Here is a 19,449-nt window from a genome sequence, read left to right as displayed (position 1 = left end):
AGTGAACGGATTTGAACTTGTGTAATAACTTAACATATATGATTTAATATATGTTTTAAAGATAAATGGAAAGAATTGTAGCCTTGTTAACGTTAGTTGCATATATACAGACATTACTCAAAACAACCCAAAACTCACTTTATAATTGTATTTAACATTTGTGAACTTAGTCGGTGTGATCCCTCATTCGTCCAGGAGTGTTCCATTGCAGAGAAACACTCAGTTGCAGTCATCTGGCACTCCAAAGTACAGCTGTGCGTGTCTTTTCCAAATCCTCCAGCATAAATGCAATACATTCCAGTCTTATTTCCCTCAATGCTTTTAGTCTTATGAAGCTGTACTTAAAAATTAAACCATTCATTACATTTTTCACTGCTGATCTCTGGTGTTGTAAAATCTTTAATCTGCTGTAAAAAAAAAGCACTTGGAGGCAGAATTAATTTCAAGTTTCAGGCCAAGTTCAAGTCAGTTGAACTTGAGCCCGTGTGTGGAATTTAGGAGGAACACGCAAAACGTTTGAGTCGAGAGCAAGACAGAATTGACCACTGTGCAACCACGGCAACCACGTCACGAAGGCTGCAACTGAGGAGAATGCACAGTAGATATGTCATGATGTTTTCAGACAGACTAATCTAGACTCCAGAAGAAAGAGTCGCTTTTTATCAAACGGTAAAAGCTACATATGGACTCTTCAAAGGACGTGGCGATTGTTGCGGCGGCGTAATTGAAGGTCTGCCGTCAACACGTGGAACGCGTCTGTCGCTAAAATAAAAGATGTGTATTTCTTTTCAGCGGGACTAGTCTGTCATTAGTCCCGACGCACAAACAAAACGCACAGTGAACAGCCACACACGCGCTGACAGTCGACCGAGCGGCACGTTTTTTAAGTAATGAAACAAATTTATTTATTTTCTTCCAGTAGAGACATGACATATTCATGGAATAAAACTGCTATTTCTGGGCGTTTTGTCGAGCCAACACAACAAAAACGTAGGACGAAAAAACAACAACAACAGAGCAGTATGTAAAAGTGCAAAGGATTAAAAAGAAAGCATCCAAAAAAAATACAAAAAGAATGTGAAACGTTTGATAGCAAATAGGACTGTTCGAAGCACGAAATGGCAAAATCTGCATTTGATATAAAAACAACAAATCACATGTGGACATCTTTTTATACGCTAAGGTTTTTGTCCTTAACGGGCATCGTTTTTTGCTCAGTCAATGTCATAAATGAAGAGAAAAAAACATAAGTCTGTGAAATATTTCGGTGACAACGGTGGACAAACGGCTTGTTGTTCGGCCACAGTTTCAAACGTGGAACCAACCGAACCAGAATGCACGGCACATATTCTACAGTGAACATATCTAGACGACACTATTCTCTTGTTTAAAGTCTTTTGAACACGAGAGTAACACAACATGAGCCATGTTTATACATTACTTTGCAGAGTCTGAAATGCCCTTTAGTGCCGCGCGCCCCGTTTAAAAACCCAAACTCTTCCCCGTCTCCAACAATATGCTACGGAATTTCATTTGACCGGTGAGAAAAGTTCTTGTTGTTAGAGGTGTCCACGCTCGTCCTGCTGGTTTGTCCTCTAAGTCTCTGCTTTTCCTCAGCGTCGTCGCATCCGACCGTATCCCAGCAGCCATCTCGGCGACCTGGAATGTCCCGTAATCTTCCTACACATGTACGCCCCTCTAGATCGAAAGGAAACAACGTGGACGTAACTCCGTAAGAGTCAGGGAAAATAAGAGCGACGGGGGCGGGGGAAGGGGCTTTTAGGGAGAAGATGGTCTAATTATTACAGTTGGTCACAAAGATCAAGTATCTTCCAGTCGTGTCACGCTCTTGTTGCTTTTTCCCCCCCTCTCCCAGACTGTAATGTGCCCGATTCAGACGTCCTTCAAGTACGGAGCCGACCCGGAACATCTGACGGCGCGGGACAAACACCCCCGCAGGTCCCAGATCGGCTTGCGGTTCGATTCCGGAAGCACAAACCGGCCTGGGACGCGGACGGCCCCCGAAATTCTTGCGACTTTAATCGAAATGCTGGGGTATGGACAGCCACGGGGGCGAAGGACAGTACAGCCTTAGGACACGGAGGAAATGGGGTTGTGAGGCGATCCCATCTGGGTGAGAACTTTATCTAGCCACTGCAACGGGCCGTGGAGGTGGATCTCGATCCAGCAGGGGGTGCTGGTCACATCCTGGCGGTGGTACTCTGCTCCCCAACCCTGAAACCAAACGTGAAACCCCCGTTATTACACAGAAGAAACAGAGTCAATAAAGAGTTGTCTTGGTGTTTCTATGATAACGTCTGCCTTTGTCAGGTGAGTCGTTGTCTGATATAGAAGAAGAGAAGATAAATTTTAGATTCTTACTTTAGATTCAATAAATATCCCAAATGGACCCTTGAAATGGCATATTCTTTGCTTTTTAAAGTACTTTGGACGCCATGCAGCTTTAAAAACACAGAGGAACTTCACATTTGGTTTGATGCACAACAATGGAACAACTTGAAGTAGGATTTTAGGATTTTAACATGGACAAAAGCAAATATTTAATACAATGTAGTGTTAAAATAAAAGTTGAATATTGAGGAATATCATACTACAATTTCACACATAAAAACAAGACAACATCTAACGATTATTTTGGTGATATGATTATTTATCTCTATTAATTAATCAATTAGCTGGTTGGATCGCGAAAGCCCTATCAATATGAATCTTCTTCTAAATTTGATAGAAAGTTAAAGTGCGTTTGACAGGTGCATTTATACCGGTCGTAAATATAAATAATTTTACACCAATCGAGCAGGTATTTGTGGAGAAAACGCTGAAAAATCAGTAGAAAATTGACATCACACTGGACATACTCATTTTATGCATAATTTACACAAAGAAACACCTTCTTTGACTCTCTAAACATTAAATCAACAAAATAAAGTTGCTCTCATGTATTTTTATTTGTCAAATTGGAAAAAAAAATGTGACATTGGATGAGATTTTGCCCAGTATTTGCTTGGTAATTTCCTTGTGTGATGTCATTAATCACAAACAGGAAGTGAAATTATAAACCTTAAAAAATCTGTGATAACATTTTTATATATTTTTATTTTACTTCTTAATTTTTTTAGCAAAATTAAAACTAAACTGCATTTTAGTTTCATGAGTCGCCCGACCTGTAGGGGGCACGTTAAGTTAAAGAGACGCTGCTAGAGAACATTCCCATAGAAAAGATTCACAAATAAAACATACTAAAAACACAATTGTCAGTCTTAAAACCTTTTCTTTCCGCACACATCACGCTGTGGAGTCGGTTCAGAAAACGCTTACTCGACCGCCAGAATCGCTCCGGTGACTCGACTTAACGCTCATCTCACCTTCACGAAGCTCATGCGGATGGTGCACATCTTGGTGAGCTCATACACCGCCTCGAAGCCGTGGTTGACCGACTGGGCGAGCAGCTCGGCGAACTCCTGGTTGTTGAAGATCTTGAGGCTGCAGCCGCTGGGGATCTTGCACACGGTGGTGGGGTGGAAGCCGTGGTGGTAGTTACAGTTGCGGCTCTGCACGAAGATGCTGCTGTCGCTCAGGCACTCGGCGTACACCTCTCCGCCGACGTAATACAGATGCACGCCTGGCAACCGCCACACATCCGGTGAGTTAGACCAGTCCAAGTACATTATTGAATATTTAACAAACATACAGGGCCAAATACGAACAAAATCGTAACAGTTGTCAATTTAAAGTGCCTATGACAGGTTTATATGAGTTCCTAATTTTGGCTTTATTTGGTGTGTTTATACCTGTTGTACATATATATTACAGTTTCACACCAATCGAGTAGGTATTTCTGGAGAAAACTTTGAAAAATCTGTACAAAGTGACAGGAAGTGACATCACACTAGGGAAATGACTCATTCCAGTCAAAATGTATGCCTAATTTACAACAACTTTTTTGACTCTCTACATTAACATTAATTCAACAAAAAAAAGATCTAAATAAAGATGAGTTTTGGCCCAGTGTTTGCTGGGTAATTTCCAAGTGTGATCATCAATCATGTGATCATCAATTACAAACAGGAAGTGAAATTATAAAGCTAAAAAATCTGCTGTTTTGTGATATCATTTTAAATATTTTTTTTGCTAAATTCTAGATATATTTATCGGAACTGCATTTTACTTCAATGAGTCGTCCGACCTGTAGTGGGCACTTGAATGAAAATCTGATGAGCCCCCTTTTCCGTTCAGACTTTAAACTATATATATATATATATATATATATATATATATATATATATATTGTTTATTTTTTTTAAATAATTTGAAAACGGCTGAATTAGAGGTGGGTATTAGAATATGCTGAAGATAATACTGTTTTAAGAATGGGGAAATCTATCAACTATAGTAAGAAAACACTGTAAAAACAAAAGTGTAGTGAAATCTTCAAAACAACAGCGTTTATTTGCACTTTTGCATTTAATTTGTTCTCTTTTGGACTCTTTTTGACCTCCACAAAGAAATGTTCAAGCTAATTTCAGCACATTTATGACGAATTAACAAAATATGATGTGAGAACTGAACTGGGATACTAAGAATCCCACAAAAAACCTGATTTCACCCTCACTTCATTATTGTTTTTTTTTTAGGGGGTTTAGTGCTTTTGCTCAACAGAAATAACCGTCTAAACACGGTCAGTCTCAGATGAATACATTTGCTGTCAGCTCAGATTGTTGTTATTGCCGGCCTCCTCCTCCAGCCCCTGAACCCTCTATCGACGACGCGGATTGATTAAGTCTCGTCTGCGTTCGTTCTGCGACCGCACCTTTCCCGATGTGCCTCCGGGTGTTCTCGATGGTGGAGTTGCGGTTGACGTTGGACAGCAGGCCCAGGCAGAAGCGGTTGCGGTTATTGGAGGGGTCCGTGAAGCCGTCGACGAGCACGCTGGTGGAGGACGCCTGGAACGCCTCGCCCACGCGGTTGTTGAGCTCGTAGTACACGATGGAGCACCAGTGCTTGGGCTCTTCGTAGGCCACGGGCTGCACATCTGCACAGGAAGCACGTTAACCGTCACGGGGGGCGCACAGAGACAGACACGGGACACATTTAACGCAACTTTAGAGCTCCTCGGTGCGGGACAAAAGCCACGAGCACGTCACGCCCGCGGTTCTAGGGTAATAAATCTAACATAGCCACACGTTCATATGTTCACAACGGTCCTGTGTAGCCAGTAATACTGATTTGAATAAACATAAAGGAGCCGTAAAGTATGATTATGAACGACGCGGAGTAATCAAATACCCAAATATGCTGTGGCATTTTTACTATATCCACCTGTGACAGTTCTCAATTAAAAAGAACCAATTACAAAGGAGCAAATCACATCTTAAAAGTCAAAAACATGTTCACAACCGACAGTTTTCAACGTGGCTGATTTTCTAACACTTTGGCCATGTTCTTAACAAAGATTTTAGGTTAATAACAATATGTAACAATAAGTGTTTCTAATCAGCCTCACATATATAATCTGTGTTAATTAAATAGTAACAATCCCACCCACATTGTTGGAGAAGCTGAGAGCTGAAGAAAAACACTGACTGAGATGTGTGTGCGGGACCCAGGAGGGAAAGGTGAGAATGGGGCGAATACTAGAGCTGGGTTTCGATTCAAATTTCAAAATCAATTTTTTCCGATTTTCTCAGATTCCATCCGATTCCATCCGATTTCGATCTGATTTCCGATTCCTTCACTTCATGACTGTGTAGAGAAGCAACATATTAAAACTAGTATTATATCAATATTAAACAGCAAATCTTACAAGTATTGGTAGTTACTGATGGAAGACTGATGAAAAGGTTAAGGGTCAATCTACCTTCAAGAAAGATAATCCAGGACAATAAATGGAGGACATCATTGAGGTGACTACATCTGCAACAGTGGATTCCTACTTATTTTTATGCTTGAAAATAATTAAGAATCCACCCAAAAGCGGTTGCTACCAGAAGCATTTTTATTTTAAAACTGCTCACACACTGCCAGTACTGAAACTGGAAGTATAAAATGTAAACGTTGAGCATCATCGGTCATTAATATGCGAATCGATTAAAAATCGGAAAATCAATTTTTTCAACACAGCTCTAGCAAATACCGAAAAAAGACAATAAATGCGCGTTTTTGGCAGCTTTCGAATAAATAAAGGTTTTTATCGTGTGCGTTTGTTGGCCACGGTTTGTGATTGAGAAGGCCCAGACACAAGCAGAGGAACGTCATGGAAAGAAGGTTGGGAAACACTGCAGAAGATCAAATCCAAGCAGCGCAAATACATGATAATATTGTTAAAGCAAAATGTTTTTATACTTCTTGAACCCTACAACACATGGTTCACAGATCAAACAGCTCATATTAAGCACGTCTTTTCTTTCCCATCCTTATTGGCTGTGGTCAGGGATGTCACACTATCGAGTTTTACTGTTACGATTATTGTGAGAAAAAAACCTCACAATTCGACAATTTTTCAAGATTATTGAGACTGTGACCGATCTTTAATTTTCTTTCATTTCCGTGGTCAAACATGTTACTATTCCTCAAGTTTTACAAAATGTTACTTTCTGAAAGATAAAATAATTTAGTTTTTTTTTTTTTTTTTTTTTTTTTTTTTTAAGTCTTTACATTTAGATCTATATATATGCGACTTATACTCTAGAGCGACTTATATGTCATATTATTTGCCATTTTTACACTGGCAACCACAAGAGGGCGCTCTAGGCTCCAAGCTACACAGAAGAAGAATCTGCACTTCCCCTACCTCTGGAGTTTGTGGAGTTGTTTAGAAGTGACACAGAGGAAGAAGAATTCAATGGATTTAGTGATTTGGGGTAAAACTGATGCTTTGGTAAACTTGTTAGCATGTTCTTTATGCTATAGTTATCTGAATAACTGTTAATATGTTACGTTAACATACCAGACACTTACCACAGTTCTGTCTGTGCGTCATGTAGCTGAAGGTGTTAGCGTTAGCATACGTACACCTATTCGCCATGTTCACTGATCTGTTTGCATTTCAAGATGAAATATCTGCTCTTGGTCTTGGATTTGATCAAATAAATTTCCCCCCAAAAAATTCATAATAGAGAAGATTAAAAAACATTATATGGAGTATGAAATGCGGTTGCAAGTGTGAAAATGACAAATAATATCACATATAAGTCGCTCTGGAGTGTAAGTATATAAGTATAAATGTAAGTATAAGTCGCACCCTGGCCAGAACTATGAAAAAAGGTGTGACTTATAGTCCAGAAAATACGGTACTTCATTTTGCTTCTAAAATTGTCACGATTATTATGTTTCTAAGTTTCTTCTCTTGGTTCTTACAATCATAACTGAATACTTCTGTGCCCCGTGGGTGCCAGCCGGCCTCGCCCACTGACTTTGTCTCGCGCGCACGCCTCTTCTCCAGAACTTCCTCTGCAGCGTGGCACCGGCCCGGCAGGTGCGCTCTGCCCGTCACCTTCCCAGGGCCGCTCAACAACCCGGCTCCGCACTAACAGGATGCAGCTTGCGCTAAAGAACTCCCCAAACTCCCCACTTCCACACGCCGTTTCGACACATCTTCCCGTCGGCGCTGTCACCACGGCGACCAGTGGGACGGCCGGACCTTGAGTGCAACCACTGTGCGGAATGTGCGGCGGGAGGGCGTAGGACATGTTTGGTGAGCACATTTATGGGTGCACGGCTCTTCTATAGTGAATATAAACTACACTGATAGGGAAATCGAGATTAATAATATAAACTGGATTATTCAGGTCACAATATAGAATTTAAGAAATAAAAAACATACAAAATGAAATAAAAAAATGCAACTTAAGTGCTTTTGTTATCTGGTTATTTATGTCACATCACGTTATTGTTATGATTCAGAAAGTTAGATTTCACACAGTCGAGCGATTCATTAAAATATGTGGGAAGTATCAGTGTCAGGATTATTAGGTTAATCGGTAATCGTGATTATTTTGGACACAATATAATCGTAAAGACTAAAAAAATGACAATTGTGACATTTTTAGAAGAAAATTAAAAAAATATATATTTCTAAAAAAGTGATTTTTTTTTATACTAAATTAAGTATTTTTTAGTTCAATTAAAATGTCAATAATCGCGAATAATCGTTAAATTGCGATGTTTAGTCCCACAACAATCGTTACACAGACATTTTATATTGTGACGTCACTAGTGGGAAGTGAAAAAAACAGATTTAACCATTTTCATTGTTTTTGCTCGTGGTAGTATATAATTGTGACACTAAAATTTTATATTGTGATAGCCCTCGATAGAAACTAATAGTTAAACATCATAAATCCAAAACATACTGTTCAATATTTAACAACAAATCGAATAAAAAATGTTGCTTCAAACAAGTACTTTTAACTACACTGAATACAAAAGCAAGAAATAAAGACCTACATTTAACCTTAAAGAAATGAGAAGAGAAAACTACTATAACAATATGCTCTCAGTACATGATTTTGTATAATATGTCTCCTTTATGTACCGCGACAACTACAACGTCAATTTTCCTTTTATTGCCGAGTTAAACGTACATTAGACACAATTTAAAGCCACATAAGCCCAGATAGGAGCAATTACAGCCTTACTACGGATCCCAACTTTAAGGGCAAATTAGTGTGTCTTATTATTAACGAGATTTAAGCCGTTACCACCAGCGGAGATGACATAAGCTTTTACAGCGCTCGTAAAAGTGCCGGGGTTCGTCGAGCTTCCTCTGGGTTTGGTGTCCGCAGATGGCAGCTCTAAATCTGCCACTGATGAAGCCCTGTTTTTTATTTTCTAATTGGACTCGAACCGCGGGAGGAAATGACGCTTCGAAAACACGAGCGGACTTCCTCGACATCCTTTGCACCTGCGATTCAAGAGGAGCAGGTGCAGACGGTTTTATGCGTTGATGTCATTGCGCAGCGGTGTTGGCGTGAGGGTGAGGACGGCGGGTACCTGTGGGGCGATTGTTGGTCTCCAGGGGCAACGCGGGAGCCAGCAGGTTGGTGTCCATCGGCTGGGGACAGTCCTGAGTCATCTGCTCCTCTGGGGGCATGTAGGCAGGAGGGGGGGTCTCTGTGCAGGAGGATGAAGGGCAAAGCGTTGTAAATACACAGAGAGGTACTTTTAAATACAGCACTCACGACGTAAATGACAAAAGAAATGTCTCCATGACCATAATTGTAAATCATAATGTGTAAATTGCACAACTGTGGTCTAATTCAGTTTGTGGCATTTGTTTTTTTCATAGAGGGCTCAATATAGTGTCTTAATAGTTTAGTTAAATTCAGGCTACATCTTATTAGGTTGACACATTTACCGTATTTTCCGGACTATAAGTTGCACCTTTTTCCTCATATGTCGGTGTAATCCCTCATTCGTCCAGGCGTGTTCCATAGTAGAAAAAGCTTCAGTTGTAGTCATCTGGACTCAGTTAGAAAAAATAGACGTTTCGACTCTCATCCAAGAGTCATTGTCAATAAAAGAATTTAGATCGAGAACTCCGATATTAATACTGTTCTGTGGTAAGACCCGCCCATTGGACGGAGCCTTCCTGAAGTAGAAAGAGTTGTTTGTTTCAACAGAAACTCCCCCCTTGTATCTACCGAGCTAGCCTATTCAGAATTTTAATGGCCTATTAGAATCCTCTTTGTCTTTGTGAGACCCTGGCTCAACCACCCTGAGTACCTGATTAGCATCTAAATGTCCTGGTCCTGGTCCTCTACCTTTCCAGGGGTTCAGTATTCCATTATAGATACCAGGAAGATAGAATCTGAGCCCTCCATTTCTGTTTAAAGAAGGTCTTTCTTTTTTAACAAAAATAGCTTCCTTGACTCCTCTTTCAAACCATCTTTTCTCCCTGCTTAAAACCTTCACCTCACCGTCTTCAAACGAGTGATTAGAGGCTTCAAGATGGAGATGCACGGCGCTCTGTGGACCTGAACTTGTATTTCTTCTGTGCTCATAAAGCCTCTTGTGTAGAGGCTGTTTTGTCTCACCTATGTACCGTTCTTTACAGCTTTCTTCACTGCATTGGATCGAATAAACTACATTGCTCTGTTTTTGAGTCGGCAACTTGTCCTTAGGGTGAACCAGTTTTTGTCTTAAAGTGTTTCCTGGTTTAAAATAAACAGGGACTTCGTGTTGTCTAAAAATGTTCTGCAGTTTTTCCGACAGGCCAGACACATAAGGGATAGAAACACCATTCCTTCTCTGTTCAGTTTCCCTTTTGTCCTGCTTCTTGGTTCTCTTCACTCTGTTGAGAGCCCAGGCGGGGTAACCTCAGGCTGAGAGGGCATTTCGGACATGTTTTTCCTCTTTCTTCTTGCCCTCTGAGCTGGTGGGCACACCTTGAGCTCTGTGTTGTAAGGTTCTGATCACACCCAGCTTGTGCTGTAGTGGGTGGTTGGAGCCAAAGAGCAGATACTGGTCCGTGTGTGTAGGTTTCCTATATACTTCTATTTGGAGTTTCCTGTCCTCTCCTCTGATCGTGGAACAATCAAGAAAGGCCAAGCGATTCCGCTTGTGGGGAATTCGGAACATCATGTGGAAAACACGCACAACTTTGTGGATAAAGTGAAACATCTCCAACTGGACCCAGATGACCTCATGGTTTCATATGATGTTGTGTCCCTGTTCACCTGCATCCCGACCTCTGATGCAGTAGCAGCGGTGAGGATCAGACTGCAGGAAGACACCACCCTACAGGAAAGGACCAAACTGACACCTGAACACATATGTAAACTGTTGGACATCTGTCTGAACACCACCTACTTTCAATTCCGGGGACAATTTTACAGACAGATTCATGGCTGTGCCATGGGCTCGCCCGTCTCTCCCATAGTGGCCAACCTGTACATGGAGCACTTTGAGAAGAAGGCACTGGCCTCATTCTCAGGCATAGCCCCAAAACTGTGGCTTCGCTATGTCGATGATACGTTTGTAACAATTAAGAAACAAGAGCTGGAAACCTTCTCTGATCACATCAATGCTGTGGACCCACATATCAGGTTTACAAGAGAAGACGCTAAGGAGAATCGCTTGGCCTTTCTTGATTGTTCCACGATCAGAGGAGAGGACGGGAAACTCCAAATAGAAGTATATAGGAAACCTACACACACGGACCAGTATCTGCTCTTTGGCTCCAACCACCCACTACAGCACAAGCTGGGTGTGATCAGAACCTTACAACACAGAGCTCAAGGTGTGCCCACCAGCTCAGAGGGCAAGAAGAAAGAGGAAAAACATGTCCGAAATGCCCTCTCAGCCTGTGGTGACCCCGCTTGGGCTCTCAACAGAGTGAAGAGAACCAAGAAGCAGGACAAAAGGGAAACTGAACAGAGAAGGAAGGGTGTTTCTATCCCTTATGTGTCTGGCCTGTCGGAAAAACTGCAGAGAATTTTTAGACAACACGAAGTCCCTGTTTATTTTAAACCAGGAAACACTTTAAGACAAAAACTGGTTCACCCAAAGGACAAGTTGCCAACTCAAAAACAGAGCAATGTAGTTTATTCGATCCAATGCAGTGAAGAAAGCTGTAAAGAACGGTAGATAGGTGAGACGAAACAGCCTCTACACAAGAGGCTTTATCAGCACAGAAGAAATACTAGTTCAGGTCCACAGAGCGCCGTGCATCTCCATCTTGAAGCCTCTAAACACTCGTTTGAAGACGGTGAGGTGAAGGTTTTAAGCAGGGAGAAAAGATGGTTTGAAAGAGGAGTCAAGGAAGCTATTTTTGTTAAAAAAGAAAGACCTTCTTCAAACAGAAATGGAGGGCTCAGATTCAATCTTCCTGGTATCTATAATGGTATACTGAACCCCTGGAAAGGTAGAGGACCAGGACCAGGACATTTAGATGCTAATCAGGTACTCAGGGTGGTTGAGCCAGGGTCTCACAAAGACAAAGAGGATTCTAATAGGCCATTAAAATTCTGAATAGGCTAGCTCGGTAGATACAAGGGGGGAGTTTCTGTTGAAACAAACAACTCTTTCTACTTCAGGAAGGCTCCGCCCAATGGGTGGGTCTTACCACAGAACAGTATTAATATCGGAGTTCTCGATCTAAATTCTTTTATTGACAATGACTCTTGGATGAGAGTCGAAACGTCTATTTTTTCTAACTGAGTCCAGATGACTACAACTGAAGCTTTTTCCTCATAGTTTTGGCCGGGGTGCGACTTATACTTATATTTATACTCATATACTTATACTCCAGTGCGACTGATATATGTTTTTTTCTTCTCTATTGTGCATGTTTTGGCTGGTGCGACTTATACTCCGGTGCTTATCATAGTCCACATGTGAGCTTCTTTTTTGAGCACAATGTTTTGTAGTTGCATAGAGAACTCATTTGTATTATGAAGTAACAAGTCATTATGTACAGTATATTGAACATTCATTTAATAACTGATCATTACAGTAGCTGATTAGTAATAGTAAAATGCAGAATACTTGAAATAAGTTTGTTCTTTCAGAGGACACATATCATGCATTATTTGTACATTATTTATTCAAACATACATCTCGAGTGCTTTCACTTTGGCATATCATGTTTTGGAACTTAAAATAATGCATTGAAAACCCCACAATACTTTCTTACAGCTAGGCATTCCCTCATCAGGATTGGTACTAGCAGTCCATCTACTGGCAGCAGAGAAACGAAGCTAGCTCGCCCCAGACATGCTAACACGAGCGCGCAGGTGTCGTAAACGTGAGTCTGGTGATGATTTATGGACTTAAAAAAACACATATGAGACATCTGGATCTCTATCTACGACGTCATAAATCTGGTCTGTTTTCTGAGGCTCGGAGGGAGAAGATCTCATAAACAAGTGTCAACGAGGCTAAATACATTTCCAGGTAATGTTTTTGATGAGGGAACGCTAATATTATGCGATTTTGCGCGATAAATGTCCTTTTTTCTTACCTGGCATTTGGAATGGACTGCTGGGTTCGGAGCTGGACGGAGACTGGGGGAAGGTGGCGCTGCTGCCGCTCCCGGGCGAGTTCGGGAAGCTGTTGGCCGGCGACTGGGGGAACGGCAACGGGTTGGTCTGAGCGAACGATTCCGGGAAAGTGGCGTTCTGCGGCATGTGCGGCTCGTTCTGCTGGAGGGGATTGCGGAAGCGAGGCAACATGGTGTGCTTGGCGTTGAACTCGCTGTTTCGTGGGACCAACACCGGGGGCAGCACTGGGGATGCCAGGGAGACATACAAAAAGAATTTAAAAAAGGAAAAACTAAAACATAAAAGTTAGAAACCTAACCAGTGCGGATAAATGTTCTGTTACATTTCTAAGCGATTAATTGGTTCCTTTATCATATTTTACCGAATTTTCAATCATAAACGTGAAAAACATCTAAAAAAGACGATAAACTTCCAGACACTTCTATAGTTAAAACGGTTGCTTATTTTTTCACGTTTTATCTTTGCCTAAAATATAAGTTCTCGGTGTTTTTCTCCTCTTTGTAGCATTACTAATTTATTGCATTTTTGGCATTTTTTCCATCAATCGAGAATGAATTACTGCGACTCGCCCACAGCCTTTTCACTATTTGTACTCGAGTCCTACGTCGTACATTCCAATACAAGTCATAGTTAAAGTCAGTCTGACAAATTATTTTTTTAACTTTATTTGGTGTATTTATACCTGTTGTACATATGAATGATAGTTTTGCAACAATCGAGTAGACATTTGTGGAGAAAACGTTAAATCTGTAGAAAATGACAGGAAGTGACATCACACCAGCGACACTCATTTTTATGCATAATTTACACAACTAAACAACTCTTCAGATTTTAAACATTAATTCAACAAAATAAAGTCGCTCTAATATATTTTTGTTTGTCAAATAAATAAAAAAGTGACATTTGATAGATTTTGCAGAGCGTTTGCTGGATAAATTCCAACTGTGATGTAGGAAGTGAAACAGGAAGTGAAATTACAAACCTAAATACGTGCTATACATTTATATATTTTTTAAAGCAGAATTAAAAATATATTTATCTTAACTGCGTTTTACTTCCAACGAGTCATCCGACCTATAGGGGGCACTTTAACCGTTTTACGCTGTTTTTACTCATTTATTTTGGTTGCTTTAAAACCCACGATCTCGTTTGCATATTCACGGATGCACATCTCACGTCCACCTTGAATATTGAAACGACAGCGATTCCTTTTTCTATTGCGCTGTCGTCGAGGCCACCTTTATCTCGCTGGCCTCGGCGTGCGTCTGAGGTGAGCTATTGTCGAGGAATGTTTCGGTTGTGATCCTGGCTGCTGGGGGTGGGTGGGGGCTACAAATACAGAGCGGATAAATAAAGCGTGGGGCTGAAACCGAAGCCGGGGCCGGGTGCTCCTCCTGCAGGTGAAGCTGGAGCATCGGACGCGGCGGTTCATCCTGGAGGTTAAACATAGACAGGCCGGACAGCTGAAGATATGGGGGAGGCAGGAAGGGGGGCAAAATGCCAAAAGGTTTATAGCTAGATTGTCATTTTTGATTGTCATTTTCACGCACGGGAGGAAAAGTATCTGAGTTTGATCGTCCATGTTTGTTTTGTTGTTTGGTGAGAAATAGAAGTGGGACATAGATAAAAATAAAAGTATAATATTGCAATTGTTGTTTTGGAGATTTGCAAAAATAGAATGATTGTATAAGAAAAAAAAGATTGCGTGGGTACTTGAAAAAATGAATTAAAATTGAATCAATGTATAATGTATTGTCTATTATGACAAAGATTAGAGAAAATGTCAAGTCTAATCTACAAACAAAGGTATAAAGTGATATTTCTGCCCTTTTGAGCTTGTTTTTATGTTTTGCGCATTACTTGACCCTCAACCAAGACATCTTTAAGCACATTCCTGATGCTTTGTGAAAATATATTGTTATGATAATGCATACACATTTTGAGATATTCATTTTTGTCAATATTGCCCTTTAATTTGCATTAAAGGGTAATATTGACAAAAATGAATATCTCAAAATGTTTCTCAACGGAAACTAGGAAAAAACAAAATAGCAAGTAATCAAAGATGACTCAAATGAAAAAACAGGACTTATATTATCTTATTATTAAAATTATAAGAAGCATATTTTGTTTATTAAGAAGTGGGGATTATATGCAAACCCTAAAATAATATAACATGTATTTCTTTTCAATGATATAAACTTTCACAGGACAGTGGTCTCGACAGTGGAAGGTCCATGAAGAAGATCCAACCGCCATCGTTTAAATCCAAACACGCAAACAGATCAAATAAACTCTGCAGCGCTGGGAGATTGACAGGACGGCCAGTTGCTGCACACAGGTGGCGTGGGGCGTGTCCCCCCCTTATCCCAGAGCGTTTGTCTCCCCCGCCCCGCCCCCAACCCCCCCGTCGCCACCGCCGAAACAAAAAGTGTGCACGGCAGGCAGCGAGTCTTTCCTCCTATTGTGTGGCGAGCGGGCGAGCGGCTTCCTGCGCTCCTCGTCCTCGCAGGGGACTGGGGAGCGCGGTGCTGGACTTGGGCGGTGCGGAGGGGCGTAACGTGCACAGGAGTTTAAAAAAAGGACACGGGCGCACGCGGCACGGCCCCAAAACAAAGCCCTCGTTCTCATTTCCGGCCCCGCGCGCGCACACGGACGGGCGCACGGACGGGCACCCCGCCGACAGCTGCCGCTATCTCATCAGAGCTGACCCGTGTTTTCTGTTCAGCGAGAGGCCAAGTGGAGATGAGATTTATTTTGTCTACGCCCGCCACAGAAGATACATATTTGACCTAGAAATCGCGAGGTCGAATTCTTAAATCAATTCCGAGAAGAGGCCGCAGATGTTCCGCGCAAATATTTCCTAGCCAAACCATCCAAAACACAGTGGGAATGTGAGTGAGCATTGTGGGTAATTGCTGTTATAAATCATTAGTAAGTTGGATGGATTGCTGAAAGATTTAAAGGATTTTGTAAGCAGCATATATTGTGAGGAAATAGTACTATATCAAATAAAACAGTACAACAAAATACTGCAATAATAAAGAAAAAAGAAAAGTGAACGCACTTCCCTGCCCTTGTACTTAATAATTTTGCTAATTTGGTAAAGATCCAACAATAAAATGCACATTTTATATGAATTCATACCACGATTGTTTTAAAAGTCGACAAGTCAGCGATTATATTTTTGATTAGTTGACCGGACAAACGATTATTTCTTCTTTTTAAAGACATTATCAGCATAATATAGGTGAAAATGTGGCGCCTGAAGGCTTAAGATGGACAACATTTACAAAGTGTATTATTGAAGAAAATCTAAATTAGTTTTTTCTTTTTTTGACATTTTGATTTAATAATGCCACTGTCTTTGTTATAAAAAGTTTAGTCGAGTCGGTTAGCTACAGATCATTAATATTTAAACAAAACAAAACAAAACAACTAAGCCTATTGTTATTATATAAACTTAAGACAACATTTTAAAATAATTTGGTCCTGAAAATGCAATGAAAAACACGTCAAAAAGCACAACACTGGGTCAATTCTACAACATATTTAGGCCTAAAGTTCAAATAAAAAGCTATTTATGGACGAAAAAAAAAGCCTTAATATAATGTTTATTGCCCTGTATTTACCTTATACTTTATATACCATATTTTCACACCGGAGTATAAGTCGCACCAGCCAAAAAATGCATAATAGAGAAGAGAAAAACATATAGAAGTATGAAAGGCGGTTGCAAGTGTGAAAATAACAAATAATGTCACATATAAGTCGCTCCGGAGTATAAGTATATAAGTATAAATATAAGTATAAGTTAAACCCCGTCCAAAACTATGAAAAAAGGTGCGATTTGTAGTCCGGAAAATACGGTATAAATGTAACTTACAACAGTACATGTTATTAGTACAGTTGTGCATGATTTAATTATTATTATATATATATATATATATATATATATATATATATATATATATATATATATATATAATATTAGTTATACATTATACTTCACCTGGGCTGTCCACTCGCTTGTAATGGTACGGGTTGATGCACACGTCCTTCTGCTTGGATCCAAAGGGATACTCGCAGCACTCCAGGGCCTTGAGCTCGTGGTGGGACTGCAGGTCGGGCCAGCGCCACACGCGGCAGTAGATGACGTGCGGCAGCCCCTTCCGGTGCGACACCTGCAGCCGCCCGTCCAGGGAGCGCGGGATGGTCACGCAGTTGCTGACCTGTCCCGGGCAGCTCAGCGCCCTCTCCAGCTCCTCCATGGCGCCCTTCTTCTTCTTCAGCTTCTTCACCAGCGCGTCCACAGCCTTCTCCGCCCACTTCTCCTCCTCGTCCCCCTGCTTCCATCCCAGCAGCCGCTTGACCGCCGGGCTGGTGAAGGAGAACAGCGAGGTGACGTTCATTGTGGTCCGGCCGGCCGCCTCCCCTCAGCTGGTGGAAGTGTGGAGTCCGAGTCCAGGCTTGGGCAAAGGATGAAGCGTCCGATCGCGATGCTGACCCTGGGGGAGAAAAGAAGTCGCAAAGGTCAACACGGCAGTAGCAGAGTAGCACCCCCCTCCCCGTCGCCTCGTCGACTCTTTATATGGTAAATAATGATGTTATCGGCAGAGCAGGGTTTGGCTGTGGCTGTCATGGATTCTGGAAAGTCGGCATTGGCGGCGGAGTGATGTCAGGGATTCTCCGGATAGCTTCCTGTCCGTGTGGCTTGTCACATTACCGCCGCTCGCTAATGTTCATTACGGCACCGACACTTACGGGACAAAGCCTGAAACAATCTTGTGTGGGAATGTGGACCACGGACTTGTCGCCTGTCAACGCGTCAATCACACGCGGAGAATTATTGTGGGGTATTGTGCATTGATTAGTTTAGGTTTCAGCTGCCGCGACGGGAATGATGGTGATTTCAAGCTACTCTTTGTGATTTTGGTCACGAATAATGAACGTAAATCGAATCTTCCGCCCAATATTGTGGGCTGTGCAGAGTTAAAAGTTGCTGTCTCCATAGTTACATGTGGAGTCGGCTCTGTGGTGAGGCGACCCCCATTTTCAGCAGGATACATGTTTTAGCAAAAAATTCAAAACATGCGTAATTGAATAAATGCAAGATAGATAGGTTTATAGCCCTAGGTTTTTAAGTATTTTATTTTGCGACCAAAGGGTACATTTTTTAAGTTTAAGTCGTACGTTTTCATTCAAAATCCATCAAAAACATACAGCATTTATCCTATGCACAGTATAGTTAATAAAACACTGATTATTCACATAAAAAACAGAATGCCTTCTTTACCGGGGAAACTACAGTTGTTTTTTACCAGCAGCAACTTGCGCCCAGTGACTTGGGGCAGGAATGTGGCAACGTTTAGGACAATAAAAAGGAAGTGTATGCAGACCCCAGGATAAATGTGCCCATTCACTCCAGTCTCACAGGAGCAATTCAGAAGCCCCCAGTGCAGCGTTGGAGCTTTTGAAGGCGTAAACAAGGGCACTCTGAATTCCCCTTCTCATGACTTTCTGCATGTTTGCTAGAATGTTGTCAGCGTGAGGAAGAATATACTTTAATTAGAAGAAATGTGACCGTTAATGGTATTCTTTTGTATGGATATTTTAAATCAGCGAGTATTATTGTATTAGTTTAGGTCCTAAGCGCTCTAATGTTAATGTTCCTGGACAAGTTTAAATGGCAAACGAAATCTTGATGGTAAAACTTGTAAATCTTATATCCTCATACTACTGGTCTCTTGAAACAATCAGACACACAATCAGAATTAAAAATGCTCTTTTTAGGTCAATAACTACTTTATTTTCTTGAAACTTTATGGTTATTTATTTATTACTTATACTTGTTCTGGAAAGGTCCAACTTTGTGTTTTTTCTTTGTATCAATACTTGACTTAAATATCCTTCAACAAGTTAAAACAAAACACGGCATGTCCTAATTCACTCGTCAAACTCTGTCAAACACAACTTAACAGAGACAAAACCGAGGACTTAATAAGAATAATCATTAATAACATTTCAAACATATTTTGAACACAAAGAAAGGTCACATTTTGTCCTGTTTAAGAGATTGTTTTAGTGCTCAAACTAAACTTGCTCAAAAGACATTTGAAAAAGCATCTGATTTGTGACATCTTATAATATCGAATAAAAAAACTATGAAATATCACGATTAGACCTATTTTATATTTTTCCCCTATGGAGGCTTTCGGGACAATACGCTCGTGTCCACACACTGGTCATTATTGCAGATGATTTTACACTGAATCATTATGAAATGTCAAGCATGTAATAAATATATAAACTCGATTGTTCCAGACGTGCCTCTAAAAGAACGTACCAGGACGTTCTCAGTTAGCTTGGATCGCCAAAATAAAACCCATGACAACATACCATCAGCTCAGAGAAACTGCACACTAAC

General features: G+C 41.0%; 1 protein-coding gene across 1 annotated transcript in view; it reads right to left on the bottom strand.

Annotated features, from left to right (window-relative positions):
• Window positions 1-879: 879 nt before the first annotated feature.
• Window positions 880-19,449, bottom strand: part of smad1 (SMAD family member 1) — a 31,775-nt gene continuing 13,205 nt past the window's right edge. The window contains exons 2-7 of the mRNA XM_072462716.1: window positions 17,035-17,530; window positions 12,983-13,246; window positions 9,013-9,132; window positions 4,832-5,053; window positions 3,387-3,643; window positions 880-2,235 (exon numbers count right to left, since the gene is read on the bottom strand). Coding sequence (XP_072318817.1) covers window positions 2,092-2,235; window positions 3,387-3,643; window positions 4,832-5,053; window positions 9,013-9,132; window positions 12,983-13,246; window positions 17,035-17,434 — 1,407 coding nt within the window. The 5' untranslated portion in view covers window positions 17,435-17,530 and the 3' untranslated portion in view covers window positions 880-2,091. The remainder of the gene's footprint in view (window positions 2,236-3,386; window positions 3,644-4,831; window positions 5,054-9,012; window positions 9,133-12,982; window positions 13,247-17,034; window positions 17,531-19,449) is intronic.

Source organism: Eucyclogobius newberryi, unplaced genomic scaffold, assembly GCF_026437365.1.
Source record: "Eucyclogobius newberryi isolate DKJ021-1_F unplaced genomic scaffold, fEucNew1.0.hap1 SCAF_4, whole genome shotgun sequence".
Lineage (NCBI taxonomy): Eukaryota > Metazoa > Chordata > Actinopteri > Gobiiformes > Gobiidae > Eucyclogobius > Eucyclogobius newberryi.
This window is presented reverse-complemented; position numbering and strand designations above follow the sequence as displayed.